The sequence below is a fragment of the Helicoverpa armigera genome, chromosome 20, assembly GCF_030705265.1.
Source record: "Helicoverpa armigera isolate CAAS_96S chromosome 20, ASM3070526v1, whole genome shotgun sequence".
Taxonomy (NCBI): domain Eukaryota; kingdom Metazoa; phylum Arthropoda; class Insecta; order Lepidoptera; family Noctuidae; genus Helicoverpa; species Helicoverpa armigera.
In genome coordinates this window covers 2,293,188-2,309,203 of record NC_087139.1, presented here as the reverse complement: position 1 = coordinate 2,309,203, position 16,016 = coordinate 2,293,188, and the positions used below count along the sequence as shown (strand labels likewise).

At 36.7% G+C, this 16,016-nt stretch overlaps 1 protein-coding gene across 2 annotated transcripts in view; it reads left to right on the top strand.

Moving 5' to 3' along the window:
- The window catches only part of LOC110379545 (uncharacterized protein), a 69,380-nt gene that overhangs the window by 48,800 nt on the left and 4,564 nt on the right, over nucleotides 1-16,016 (top strand). For both annotated transcript variants that reach the window (XM_064039839.1, XM_064039838.1), the window contains exon 7: nucleotides 407-491. In XM_064039839.1, coding sequence (XP_063895909.1) covers nucleotides 407-491 — 85 coding nt within the window. The remainder of the gene's footprint in view (nucleotides 1-406; nucleotides 492-16,016) is intronic.

Sequence of the window (16,016 nt, the reverse complement as noted above, 5' to 3'; positions counted from 1 at the left end):
ACTCTGAAAATTCAGCCTTCAACTGCACAAAAGATACGGTACTCTTTATAAACATTCTGACACTTCAATCCTCCATGTCCTATAATATGTAGGTATATAGATTTATGTTAGTGGTAATGGCTATCTGTCGTCTATGACTTCTTTCTTACGGCCAGTTTCTTCATCAAAAGTTAAAGTTATGGCTAAAGTAATGTCTAAAGTAAAAGTAACGGTCAAATTCAATTTTTCTATTAGTTTTGCTGTCACTTTAGCCTTGAAATAACGAATTTGACCGTTACTTTTACTTTAGCCATAACTTTAACTTTAACTTTTGATGAAGAAACTGGCCGTTAGTCTTTATATAGCTGTAAGTCTTCCATAGTGTATTACCTAAATAAATAAATAATGTGACCTGTATTTCTTCCAGCTACCAGCCCCCCCTCACATTGAGCTGGTGATGGCCATGCCCTACCTTCGCACGGCGTTCAAGAGGCCCACAGTAAGAGTTAGACGTGAGTAAATCCCTTTAATAGTAATCTAGTTCTGAATAAACATATGTATACAAGCTGTTGATTTGCGTCCGTGTCATATTCAAGGACGTAATTAATTATGCTAATGATTCTCGACCCAAATCAACAAAAAAATTGGTACGTAATTTTTTTTTTCGAATCCGTCATTGTCATCTCTCCTTATTTAAACTTGGCGCGTGTGTTATTGGCCTTAAAACCGTGCTGCGCCCTCACACAAATGCAAACACAAAGCATACGCAACGATTATTCATAAATTTCATTCATATAATTGATTTATTCCTGAAATACTTCGACATTACAATGACAAAAAAAAGCAGTGCATATTAGTTATTTCCCGTCTACTGTAATTCCAATCGATTATTTACGTATTTTATGTCCTCCTCCTGAAGTATGGCACAAATGCAAATCAACACCTTGTATTATATGTATATAGTAATCTTATTTAAGCACGTGGTGTTGGATGCAAGACATATGTACTTAGCACGTGTGGTCTTAGTACTAGAGGGCTAATGGTAAGGAAATAATTTCTAAGCGTCTGTGTTAGCTTCCAGGAAATTTGTCCTTAGTCCTATGTAATACTAGCGGTCGCCCGTGACTAAGTTCACGGCTTTCCCGACATCTTTAACAAATATTGTTCATGTACTCAGAAATAATTACAAAAACAACTAATTGTATACTGAAACCTCATCGAGAATCACGCCGCTGTAGTTTATGAGTTTTTTGTTAACGGACAGACAGACGCGGCGGGGGCCATGTTTTATGATATGTATATGTAATGGTATAAATGATAATATTACCTTGTAGGTAAAACCAGGATTCGTCAATTAGCTCAGTAATATAATTGGGTAAAATCGCGAGAAAAAAATGTCTTAGTCTATTTGGAAGCCACTATACCTCCTCTGCTTTCTCTTCTATGCTCACTCCTAGTTTCAATCCCCAATATTGAACATCAAAGTAACAAGCCAATGCACTACAGTCTACACTCACCCCCTATTATGTAACGTGTCTCACAAACATAGTGCGACCAAATTAAAGTGTCAGTTTCTATTAAATTTTAATACAGCAGGATTATTGCTATTGAATTTACTCGGGTTATCCCTTGTATCTCGTGTAAACTTGCTGTAAGCAGTTTGAACTGGATTGCCAGTGAATATGTAGGTACGAACCATTTGCGAGAAAAATAATTATATTCTGAACTTTGAAGGCTTCATTCAAGAAGTTCACTTGAAAGCATTTTAATTAAGTTGGCATTTGAAATGTACTGTACCGTTTCAGTGAACGTAATGTGCGTAAGCTTGCAATTTTTTTTGTGGCTTCCACCAACGTAATAAACGACCAATCGAGAAAAAAACTGTTTATGATAAATTAAAACCTCCAATAGTAGAGTTAGCATAGTATATGTTTTTTTTTTAACACGATTGAATCTTAAATCAGTGTCAGTACAGCACGGCAAAGATGCTAATGTAGTTGGTTTAATTGATCAATCATTCCTCAAACAGAGCTTTTAGGGCTCACAAACGCATTTAACTCTCAATAACCTACAATATAATCTACTACATCCTAACAAAAGTTAAATCCAATTAACTCCCACAGTAACCGCTGCCTGTCGGTACCATTTATCAGTCACAAACATGGAGTAAGCAAAGATTAGTGGACATGCAATAAGGCAGGTAGGCCAGGCGCCTTCTTCTAGGTCAAATTCGTACGGTGGACATGTCCAGAACGACCAGTTATGAGTGAATTAACGTAGCGTTCGGGTTCTTTGAGACATATGTCAAAGATCCTTGATATGTTGATTTTAGACAAGGAAATATTAGACATTTAAATAAAACTACTTTTACGGTAAAATATTAGTATTCAGTCTGCCCGTGACCGTGGGTGCTGTAAACTTTACAGCTTTAGTTTTATTTAGATTCTTAGTATTACAAAAATGGTAGGGTCCAAAGAAGGCGTAACGTTCCTCGTTCCCCTCACACCCGTATTTTGGGCGCGCTACTTTCTTGAGAGATTTTGCGTTATGCCATCTCCGCTAGTCATTTTGTTCTCCATGGTCACAAACAAACACACAAACATACAACCAGCTGCGTTCCACGTGAGGCTTTGTTCTATACACGTGAACTAGACTCGTGTGGAGCACAATGGTAATTAAATAAGTGCACGCAAATTGATTTCTTATTGAATATCCGCCATTTTCTTTATGATATTACGCTTGTTAGCGTGTTCTAAGGGTATGTATGTTGCTGGGGAGTTTGTTGCGACACTTCTTCTTCTCAGAAAAAAGTGGTGATGGTAAGGCGTTTTTGGGACTGTCTCGTGTAATTTTGACGTTCAAAAAGTGTGGTATTATGAAAAAAATAATGACAAATCAAGTTTTTGCTTTGCTGTTAAAAAAATATTAGCAATTGAAAGCAATTTTGATCGTGTATACACCTACAAATAACTGAATATTTGCCTATATTGTAACTGAAATGTCAATTAAAATCATGGAAGATCGTTAAATTAGAGCCTCTTTCACTCATCTATGAAGCTACCGCTGCTTAACATCACTCAAAGTGGAAGTTTAAATAATTAGTAGGTAAACTTATAAAAGCTCAATATTTTTAAAACCCCCGACCCAAAAAAAGTACGCAATAATTATGACAAAAGGTTAAAAACGCTAAACCCTATAAAAAGCAAAAAATAACTTTTAACACTACGTAAACTAAATTTTGTCGTGTCGGGGGACCGCTCTAATTCATTACTTTAGATACGTGTTTTTTTTTTTAAACGAATGTTGTAATTAGGTAGGTATCATTTGATTTATGTAAGTATTTATGAAGGTAAAAAGCGGTCCCCCGACACGTCAAAATTTAGTTTACGTAGTGTTAAAAGTTATTTTTGCTTTTATAGGGTTTAGCGTTTTAACCTTTGTCATAATTATTGCGTACTTTTTTTGGGTCGGGGGTTTTTTTAAATTTATAATTTAATTTTATTTCACGCTTTTTAAAGGAGCTCCTTAATTTTTCCATCTTTTATTTAATTTATTTTATCTTGAGATGGGGTCGCTATTTGCATGACAAACTGGCTCTGGGAGAATTGCACAGATTGAGAAACAATAAAGATTCACCTTTGGACATTCTAGATTTTCAGCAAAAATATAAATCGGTTTATCCGTTTAATTCCAGCATTCCAGGGTTTCATCCGCCACATCCCATTTCCAGCATCAGGTTCTCGTCAATCAGAAACATGAAGAGAACTCGTCAAGACAAATTCAACGAGCCCAAACTCGATGGGTTTACTAAAAGGCAGTTCAGGGTTACGTCTCCTACCTTCGTGCACTAACAGCAGACCAGCTCAGTGGTTCCAAAAGACATTAGTGTTTCAAATTTCAGATCCCACATATACGTGCAAGTAAACTGAGCGTGTAACATTCCTATCACATCTAGCAAACGAGCTGATGACCTTGAAGACCTGAACCGATTTCCACCAAACATAGCTAAGAACACTCCCGACTGACATACCTTTTAAACAAAAAAAACCGCATTACAATCGGATCATCCGTTTGGGAGCTACGATGCCACATACACACACACACACACACACACACACACACACACACACACACACACACGTCAAACTTATAACACCCCGTCGTTTTTGCGTCGGGGGTCAAAAAGGGCTCTTAATAATTCCAGAAAGAAAAATCCATTTTATTAAATGGCTCGTCTGATAAAACGCATAGCGATAGGTAGACACGGCTATTGGTAAAAGGAAATTGAATTGTAATCTGATTGGTATAAGGTTCAAAATTCATTAACAAGCTACTTCTTTAAGCGTCTGCATTTTTGCAGCATACACGGTTGGAGGGCTAGTCAGATTGATATTCGAACTTATGTAATGAATTCCGATTCTCATTCGATTGTTTTCATCGAATCGAGTCTGTATCGATAAATCGTTTGTTGTTTTTATTAAGTTGGATTTTGTAGCGTTCTTAAATTGAAATTGTTTTAAATGTAAAGTTCTTTTTATGAGTGGAGTGGTGTTCTTCTTTGTTCATTGCCTGTATGGTAGGTAATAAAGTGTTGTACACACTACCTAATTTTCACGCCCGTATCTGAACTAAGCGTTCATATGCACTGCCGCTCGGTCTTAAACGTCAATTTTTGTATGCAACTCACGAACCGAGCTGAAAATCCGCTAGTGTGGAAACGCTATAGTTATTCCAAGGTCTGCCTACTATCAATGCTTGTATATTAAATTATAATTCTGCGAATTAAAACGTATTTTATTAAAAATACCCATGATGAGTATGGCTTTTCATTATCTTTTTTTTATTTGGCTATAAAGAATGATATACCAAAAGCTTTATAATTCAGGACCACTATCATACAAAACACTTATTTCTTAAAACTTTGAAAGATAACTTAATAATTTTATTCGTATGCGAGTGTTCTGAGTACATTTAGTCGGAGGCACGTATTTGTTTAATTTGTGCAGATTAGATTAGGGTACATAATGTAATAATATTACAAACTCCTTTATGCCGAGCCTTGCTACAGAATATGTAGGTATAATATGTATAATACACTTAACCTTGCCTGTATATCTTCTCATAACTAAACATTGTATAGGTATATAAAGCTTAAAAAACGTGCTTAGGTTTAGATTCGCAAAAACAAAACATTATTTATGAAATATATACAGTTTTTGTTATCTATACATATAATAAATCTGTAGAAAAGTAATTTTTGTACATTGAAGAAATTGACAAAAAAAATAGCCAGCATGTTAAAGGATAACTAACAGAACCCATTTCCATCATTTTTGTCATTTTTGTCTGTTTGTCTGTTTGTCTGTTTGTCTGTTTATCTGTTTATCTGTTTGTTCGTTCGGGATTCACGTAAAATCTACGAATTCAATGCAGACAATGCTTATATACAAAAATTTTACGTAACTTGGGGTATTACTTAGTTTTTGTTTCATCGAAATCGATTCACTCTATCAAAAGATATGATTAATTTTGTGAATTCAAGATGTAAAATATTACGACACGCAATCTGTTTGTCAAAACTGTACATTTGAATGTTGTACTTATATTAGTTGATCGGCCTATTATCAACCTTTACACAGAAAATCACACCTTCATAAGTAACTTCGGAAGAAAAAAAAATGAAAATTGTGTTTAGCCAAGGTTAAAGTAGCTCCATCTGTGGTAAATTGTGTTAAATAAAATACAAATAAAATTTGTCAAAGGAGCGAGGTGGTAAATGACAATAAATTACCATACATTCTTTATAGAGGATTATTATTTCAAGAGATGGAGTTGTGTATTTTCCGTAATTCACCATATTTTAACACGTAGTGTAATTTTTCGATAGACATTTCAATAGTGTTTGTCAGTTTGCCGTGCCACATCAAAATCCAATTATAATTATTACCTTGATGAAAGGAAAATAATAGTTCTCAGCCAAATTTAAAACGGTGCCATCTAAATTATTTTTTGAATATTATGTCAAAAATGATGACTTTAGTATAACAATTAATTATCATTTAAAGTTACAGATGGAGTTTATATCAGGATTTTTTCATAAACATAGTTTAGCTTCTCTTCCACTAATGTGGTGGCCTTAAAACAAATTACTTTGAGTGAATAGTATTAAGTAGACCTTCATTATTTTTTCTGATGCAAAGTATGTAAACTTAATCCTAGAAGAAAGGAGGATCTGTCTCTCGCAAGTGCTGCTAAGCGTGAGGTAGGTAGGTAATGTAGGATTCTGTAGCTTTAAGAACAAGCCCAGATACAAAGTGCAGATAAGAAATGGGAGCTTTCTCGATTTAATACCATACACACGTAAAATGCTTTATGCGTCTGAAAACGTACAAATTGCGCGTCGCATACCAGAGACATGCTTACTTTCAACTTCTGATCGCAAATACACTGGTCACGATTACGAACAGTCTCAGTATGGTGATCTTCACACTGCCCCGCATCACGCTGCATCTTGCGTGTCGACGCACCTACGCGCGTTCCTGCGGGAGTGCAGATCTGCATCATCGTGCGGGTTTTTCACGCACTCACGCGCGTAGGTGCGTTTTGTAGATTCACGCACGGCGGCTTTCATCGAGTTCCATTTTCAAATATACACGTCACGCCCATTCAAAATCACGCGCGTCACTGCGGGATTCAGTGTGCCATACCTTGCGTCTCGCCTCGCACCTACGCGCGGGGATGCGTGTTTCTCCGCATGTATGTGCGTGATCCGCATGAACGCGCGTGGATGCATTTTCAGTGTGTTGGACTATGCGTGTTTTCCATACAAACGGAGATATTTCCATACAACGGAAAAAAACGCATCCACGCACTACGCTGCATCATGCGGGGCAGTGTGATAATCGCCTAAGACCCGAGCCAAGTCTAAAAAAACACCTTTTATATAAAACTACGTTTGATGTCATTCAATCACAAAGACAGAATTGTTTTCTGTTGCAAATCCTATCCACCTGTATCCTATCCTAATCCAGCATGCATTGCAGGTGTGCATTGCACAAAAACCAATGGTATCCTATTCGAGAAGTCAAAAGAGTCGACCTGCCAACGTCAGCTTCTGCGCTAAGCAAGTGTTCTTAATAGTACCATCAGAATTACATTCATCGTTGAATGAGGTGAATAAATTTTCAGAAACCACAATAACAGTAGGAGCCAAAGCATATGATCGCTTCATAGAGCTCTGATTGGCCCCAGTTGACCAAGTCAGGTCTGATTTGTTCGTTCATCAGATCTTTGAAAGTTTTTCGGTGGACTTTTTTTAATTACTGTCGTCCTGTTTATGTGTGGCACAAAATATGGTATATAAACGCAAGAGCGAAATTTTCCCGGTGTGCGGTAGTGACGCCCAGTATACAACACTTCTGTTTCTTTTGACTTGCTGGCTCCACCAAGAAATGACAAATTGAGAGCGTACATTTTGAAAATCTTGGCAAAACTGCAGGTTTCAAGTACGAACACATGAATTGGACTCTCACAGATACGTACATTTTGCCTATTCGTGAACTAATGTAAACATTTCGGTGGAGTCCCGGCTTAGGCCTCCCCCACATTAGGCGTGCGCGATCCTCGGGCGTGTGAGTAGCGCGGGCGTCGCGAGCACGCTGCATGAACGTCGCGTTTTGCTGCCCTGCGGCATTTACCTACAGCGAGGTCGCGGCGCGCACGCGCCGCTCTCCTTGACGTTTAACTGCTAAGGCGTTTAGCGGGTGGCGGGGATAGCAGGCGAAGGGGTAAGAACGCAACTCGAGCGCCGCGTCGCTTGCACTCTTCACATATGCCGCAGGGCAGCAAAACGCGACGTTCATGCAGCGTGCTCGCGACGCCCGCGCTACTCACACGCCCGAGGATCGCGCACGCCTAATGTGGGGTCAGCCTTACCATAGTGAGTAAGTGCACAGAAAATCCCCGTCATACAAGTGTTTCTCCCCAGTAGTGAAACTATCCTACCCTATGCGCCTGCTGATGATGATGACTCATTTTATCATCCATCCGGCTATTCCCCAACTATGTTGGTGTTGGCTTCCAGTCACCGAATCTGTTTGAGTACCAATATTTTGCTTGGAGCGACTACCTATCTACCTATCTTCAATCCAGTCAACTACACAAGCCGATATCCATGGTAAGACTGACAGACTTTCTGGCTTCTGATTAGTCGCAGCAGCTGCAGAAAATGTACAAATGACAGCTTTGTCAGACTCAAAGCATATCATCATCATCATCATCATCAGCCTATCGCAGTCCACTGCTGGACATAGGCCTCTCTAAGTGCACGCCACTGAGATCAAAGCATATAGACATATGTAGATTATAACTGTTTCCTGTGAAAATTACTTACGCACCATACGTAATAATTTTCCAAATTGGCTGACTAGATCCAGAGATATTCACAACGTCACAAACTTTACTTCTTTTGTTTAGATAAATGGTCACATCCACAACACAACCTTGATCAATGAATCTATGCGACTGCTAAGTGCTAATCCTAATTATACTGTCACGTGAAAGAATGCACCTACGGGATAAGTAGTATTTTGACTATTCTATATTGCCCACGCAGACGAAGTTGCGGGCAACAGCTAGTTATTAAAAAAAAAGATAGGTACAAAGATATTACTTAGCTACATATTTTACAATAAAAATCAAAACTGTCCTAGTAAATAAAGAATAAAGGTTTTCTGGAAGAAATCGCTGATTAGCGATAAGACCGCCATTTGTAGGTACTCTTCTTTGTGTATTGTGATTCCTGTGTTGTTAATTTTCTTGGTGTACAATAAAGTATAATCTAATCTAAATACCTTAATATCTAAAGTTGTTTACAAAATTTGTCGATTAAACTATGAAGGTAGAATTTTCGTGAAAATCCAATGTATAAAATGTTTTTGTAAGCTTTTCATTTACGGTAAACAGATATTTTCCATAATAGAGGTTTATCCTGATAATGAAAATAGGCTTAAAAATGATTCCAAAAGTTAATCCAGCGCTCAGTCTGAGGCAATCAGCGGCAGACATCACACAGATTGACACATTTATTAAAAGAAATTAATTCATTTGTCAATATGATTGATCCGTTACAAACGAAATTTTTATTAGCTTTCTGCTTTTTGATCTATCATTCTTTTTTTATTTGAGTCTTTTGGAAATGTTTGTTTTTGATGTCTCTTATCATCAATTTTATTGTCCCACTGGAGGGCTCAGGCCTCTTCTCATACAGAGAAGGAATGAGCGTTAATCACCACGCATGCTCAAGGCAGAAATGCTATAAAGTCCATGCTTTCTCAAGCTGTTCCAGCCTAGAAGCAACCTAGAAAGCATAACCTGGAATCCAATAACACACAATTTGAGAGGATATTAAGATTTATGCAAGTAATACAGGTAATATAGGATTTAGGATTTTATATTTGTTTTACAGTTTTTTTCTAATTCAACAACGTAGTTGTATCTGCTACGTCGCAGACAAATGTAATTATCAGAGAATAGTTGAAACATTATTGAGATCAAAATAATTGAGACATTAAAAAAATATATATCATAATAATACATACATTATTTAGCTCAGTATAAACTTATGATGTTAATTTTCCGTTCAACTCATCTTATAAACAAATAATTCTAAAGCGAGGCTCATCAGAATATTGCTAAACTCGGGATTATCGAAATATATGCAAATGTATTCGGCTTCTGTCATCTGCGCTGAATATATTATTTCATTATCCATGTTATTAATAGTACAAATAAAGAGGCAATATCTTCGTACCTTCGGTGATAGCTTTTATATTAAAAACGATTTTTATAAAATCCCTAAACATTAGGTGAATAGTTCAGGTCTGAATGAAATAGTTGCAAAAGTACTAATTTGATTCCCGTAAAATGGCGCAATTTTCATCTATAACTTTAACTAAAACTAACTAATTCAAATGTTTGTATTACTTGAACACGCTAATCTCAGGAACTACTGGACCGATTTGCAGAATACCTCTTATAATATATATGCAGGTATCTACTTTTTATCCGGGTCCCACGAAAACGGACGTGAAATCACGAGGAACCCCTAGTAGTAATTAGTATTTATACATCCATAAAAAATACTTTTTTTCACGAATTATTTTCCTAAAATAAAATCATACACGGGAGATAGCTAACTCTTACAAATTGTTTAGTTACAAATAACAAAGATTGTCAACAAGCTTGATACAATGCATATTCATTTGTTTCCCCGCTAATAGAAAAGGGTTGGCGAGTTATCCGTATCTGATTAAATTAGCAATCATATCTGACAGACATTTTGTACTTTGTTTGACAGTTAGTAATAGGGATGTTTTGAGATCATGTTTGTGGGCGATAGTTTAAGATTTACTGAATAATAAATAATGTACAACTAATAATACTTACGTATTTTATTGTAATTAGGAGAAAGGTTCATATAATATATTTTGCCCAGAGTATTAAATAATATTTGAGTAACGAAAAAAAACATGGGTAATCTTGGGACACGATCTAGTTTTCACTTACATATTAAATTATTATCATTAAAATTACATTAAGAAGCTATTTCAAATAACACAATAAAGAGTTACTACTCAGCTATTACATATACGAATATTTTCTTATTTTCGAATTTAGTCATATTTTATTGCTAGAAGTACTGAAGAACCTCAATCAACTGAAACCAACTATAAAGATTAGTGCTGAAAACCTTCAACCCAATCCTAGTGACTTTGAAAGTGTAATCTAACGAAGGATTCACGGTTTGCTCACCCGCATACAGTATTAGATGCAAAATTGCTGCAATATCATCTCATACTTCTATCTATACTAATACCTTAATACAGAGGAACTGAGAGTTTGTACTCTAACGGCTGCGAAAGTACTGAGCCGACTTGAAACAATATTTTACTGCTGAAAAGCTACATTCTTCTCGAGTAAAATAGCCTATATTTATCCCGGTAAGGGTAGTAGTTCTTATGGGACGCGGGTGAAATCGCAGGCAAACGGCTAGTAACATAGGTAATACAATATTCGGTGTAAACGGGGTGGTTTTTATGTGAGGCCTTTATGAATAACTTATTAAAAACTATAATATTGAATAGGCTATAAAACCTTGTAAGATTAAAATTCGTCCGATCCGAAAAGGCATTATGTAAAAAATGTTTTTTTATTGAAAGGGTCTGAAATGGCTGCCACGGCTGGTCGGTGCGTCAGCTGTCTATGAATCGCTGACCGCCGCCATTACCAGTTTGAATTTAGAACGTTGTTAAAATGAATATGTACTCCTTGCTTGAACAGAAAAAAAAACAATTTCTAGACATGTACAATCTCAAAATAAAGTAAATTACACTTTTTATGGTACTGTTTTTTTTTTTCAAAGCGCTCATTGAAAAAGCATGCAATTTTCCACAAACGGAATAATTTATTTCTTGTATTTTACTAGTTAACACAAACACTGTGATTAATGAAGCCTTGGTTTAGACGGACTTTGGTGAAGGACTCGATACATCTTATTAACGGCTGATAAATATCTTTATTACCCTGCAAATTCATACCAAGTAACCTTTCAAAAGATTTGCAAGAGAAAAAAGTGTCCTTGAATCTTCCCGATATTCAAACGCTGACCTTCCATAGACTAAAGTATCCCGAAAAAAATCCTTTTAGCAGTTTTTAAATGAAAACAGAAAAAAAAACTTTTGCGGTGCCCAAAGTCGCCCTAAAGGGTCTGTGGACGAAGTTGTAATGCGTTATTCTTGTCGCCCTTGGACAAACAATGCCTTCATGCCTTCGTATAAATGTATAAAGAGAAAGGTCGATATTAGGCAGAGGCATGAGGCAGAAATGAACATTGATGAAATGAGGTCTTATTATATTAGTTGGGCATGTATTTTCGTACCTTTAGTTATGTTCTGGGTTATTTTCCTAAACTGTACCTATGTAACAATAGTCAGTAAAATTGAATGACGAAATTGGCATGGATGTTTTGCCAGTGCAGTGGGATGTTTTAAAAGTTATGGTAAATAGGACTACTGAATGAGCATGGGTTAGATTTAGTCGCCAATTGCGGATTAGAACAACTGATCCATCCGTTGTTTTACGATTAGAGATTGAAATTTCACATAATTTATATGAAATTAATGAAAACAAATTATCTCCAATTCTGTGATGCGAGTAGTACTAGTTCAGGATATCAGGCTGTCCAAAAATTGTAGAAAATATCAAGCAGACTGATTTTATTATACCAGAGCTGTTGATATGCTAAGGTCATCCCCCAGCCGACATTGACACGTACAAACTAATGTTTTCCAGTCAGAAACATAATGTTGAAACATTTAAACTTAATGAAACCTTTCACGTTGCGCTGTGTGCTCGCCATTTTTATTAGGTTTACTTACAACACGAATTTCAAAATTAAAATCCTTGCATTTCATCTTAGTGGGTATTTTTATCGTAAAGCTTATTTAAAAATATGTTGTGTGTGTTTAATTATATGGCTTTTAATGTTACATGAAGGCTACATTATACATACTAGTTTTTTCTTTGGTAAATGATGATTTTACGTGTTATCTTTTACAGGTCCTTAATAACTCGGTTAGATGACCCATCTCGAAAAGTAGCTACTTGCCATCAGTGGCGGCCCTAGGGGTGTGCGAACTGTGCCATCGCACAGGGCCTCGCGCTTAGGGGGGCCTCGCGCTGCAACCCACACTAATATAAAAAAATATATATATAAAAAAAAATATATAATTAAAAATATATATCCAAACAAAAATTAAGTACATTTTTTTTCTTTATTTCTAATTCATTCTGCGTTTACTTTTTGAGTCCTCAATTTAACAAAAAGTTGGAACACCAAAGTAACAAAAACAACTGGCTCTCGATCCAGTCAAGGATTCTTTTTATTTGTGCTTAATTCCGAGTTTAATTTGAGAGTCCTTAAATAAACAATTTAAAAAAAAAATCGCACTCGCTACGCTCGCGGCTGTTCACTTGACAATGCCTTTCCTTCTAACTTTATTAGAGTACTTTTATGTCCCAAAACTCAAAAAATTTCGTGCTCGCTACGCTCGCGACTTCACCTTGCACTGTTATTTATTACTAGCTTTCCGCCCGCGGCTTCGCCCGCGTGGAATTCGGTTATATTGCGGTATAAATCACAACTATAAGAAAACTTCTCATTCCCACGGAAAAATCTAAGACCTAGAAAAAAAGCACTAAACTAACTAAACCTAACTATTATACAGCTACTGCTTAAAACCTAAAATCTATAAAATACACAATTCAATGTAAAATGGTAGGAACCAAAAAAAGCGAAAATCAGTGAATAAAGATAAAACAGCAAGTAAATGAGTCGAAAAGTGCACCGAATAAGTGTATGAGTGTTAGACACTGCTTCCAGAGCGAGTACAAAAAAAAATATTTATTTGAAAACACCATTTTTTTTTAGCGGCGTAAAATCATCAAATGACCCCTCCCGCTGTGGGTTAGCAGCGATGAGGTGTCAGACTCTTACTGACTAAAATCGTCGTGTTCCGTCCTAGGCCTTTTATATACCAGGGCCGCGGTATCTCTTTCGAACAACCCGCAGCCCGGCTGGCCTGGCCCTACTGGGCCCCACTGATTTCAAAACACCTTAAGACTAATTCGCGGCGAACCTTAACACCGCGATATAGAAAACACAACGCCATCTATCGAGCTATCGGGAAGCTCGCGATTGAACAATGAGCTACAGGTTAAAGCGCGAGATATCATTGCACTTCTTACGTATCTTAAAAAAAACAACGGCACCACGTTTTAAAAAGCTATCATTCCACTTCTTACGTATTTTAAAAACACATCGTTACCACGTTTTAAAAACACCCAGCGCCATCTATCGCATACCTCAAGAACTAAATAACTTAACTAATACTTATACCAATTAGTAATTCGTTGAATTATAGTTATTTCACGATAAAACAAATTGTACGTCATCCCTCGGGAATTCCTCATTTTCGAGGATTCATTATCGTATCATTTAGCTTATAAATTTATATGTTCATATTCGTTTGCAATATATAAGTAGATGTAAAAAAAACAGTTTAGACGATTAAACAAATTGTACATCATCCCTCGGGAATTCCTCATTTTCGGGGATTCATTATCGTTTCATTTAGCTTCTAAATGTCCATGTTTATATTCGTTTGCAATATATTACCTTGTTGTAAACGACACACAGCGCCATCTACAATCCATCCATCAAGCAAACAATATTTATGTTTTCCCTCGGGAATATCTATTTTTTTCGGGATAAAAAGTACCCTATTATTTAATCCGGACTTCTAACTTTACGTCTGCAAAATTTCAAAGCAATCGGTTCAGTAGTTACGGCGTGAAAGCGGAACAAACAAACAAACAAACAAACAAACTCACTTTCCGATTTATAATATTAGTAAGGATACAAGTTTAGGTGCATTAGTGACCCAAAGCTCAAAAATTTTTGCACTCGCTACGCTGCTTTACTTTCCACTTGTTTATTTATTTTCATCCTTTTTTAGCCGAACCTAGAAGGTAGCGCCGCTTTTAAGTCCTTTTATTAACAAGAAAATAACTCCTAGTTTCCGTATGAACTTTCTTATTTACGACGTTCGAACTACTCAAGTCACATATATCTTTCAATACATAGAGAGACTGCCCTGAATCAGTTATACGAAGAGCTGAATATTATCTCGGTGCTGAATATATAACAAAAAATTTCGCGCTCGCTTCGCTCGCGCAATCAGAGGCCATGTTCCCATGTTTTAACATTCACCAACCAGCAATAACATATGTACGATTGGGTACGTAATTGTTGCTTTGACTTGTTAACTATAAAAATAAATTCGCGCTGGCTTCGCCCGCGCAATCGGTAACTACATATGTCTCTGTTTTTCCTATGAGTTTGAATTCCAGTTGGAGGGCGCCGTATAAATCTCGCCCAGGGCGCTAGAGTAAAAACCGGCACTGCGTTTAGCTAAATCAAAACGCCAGCTTACTCTCGCAACCCATACTTTTCACGGAGGACAAAGGGCCTCGCATAGACCTGCCGCACGTAGCCTCGCAATGGCTAGGGCCGCCGCTGCTTGCCATACATAGCAGCTGCCAATTACTCAGTCACTCTTATATCAATCTCCTTCTCCTGAAACAATATTTTCTTTCTAAAAACGATAACAGCGAAATACCAAAACATTTATCTTTCTTCCGACATCCAGTAGACAACAAAGGCTGTATAAAATAAACGCCCTGTCGTAATACTGCACACAATCCATCATGGCCGCCACACGAGCTGTCAGTGTTCCCGCCAAAACTACAGCGAACACGCCACTTCATTAATTAAGTCAAGTGTTACGCGATTATACGGCGACTGTTGACTCGAAATACGAGCAGAATGTTCCGTCTACAATGATTGCTATTCGGTTTTGTCAGGCATTTCTTGTCTTCGCTGCTAATTTAGTCGTTTTGTCTTATTTGCTCACTCTGGCAGCCAGTTATAATGTTTTGATGAGAATTTCTGAGTTCTGATTTGATGTTTATTTGTTTTACGTTTGTTAAATACTAAATATGAGAATGTATTAAAGCTAAAACATTTTACGTAGAAGAAGCGATTAACCCAACGTAGATAAACCTTCGCATTACATCGTGAAAAAGAAACATTTTAAATTAAACAAATGGCTTCCATTGTGCGCAAATAGGCATAAAAGGCGTGGGATGAAGCCCCACTTTGCGTGGAACGGAATTACGCATTAAAAATAAAGGATTTGGATTTCTGAGTCAAGTTTACGAACACGGGTATTTTTAGGAGAATTTGCTTAATATACTAAAGTGTCTATCCCCACAAACAATAAAGTTTGTCTCCATAAAACTTTTGGTTAATGGGCAAGTTAAAATGTCATTAAATTTTTATTGCTACTAATGAAAGACTACTTTAGTGGCGACGATAGGATGTTTGATTAGTGCTGATTTGCAAGAAAGTTTATGAC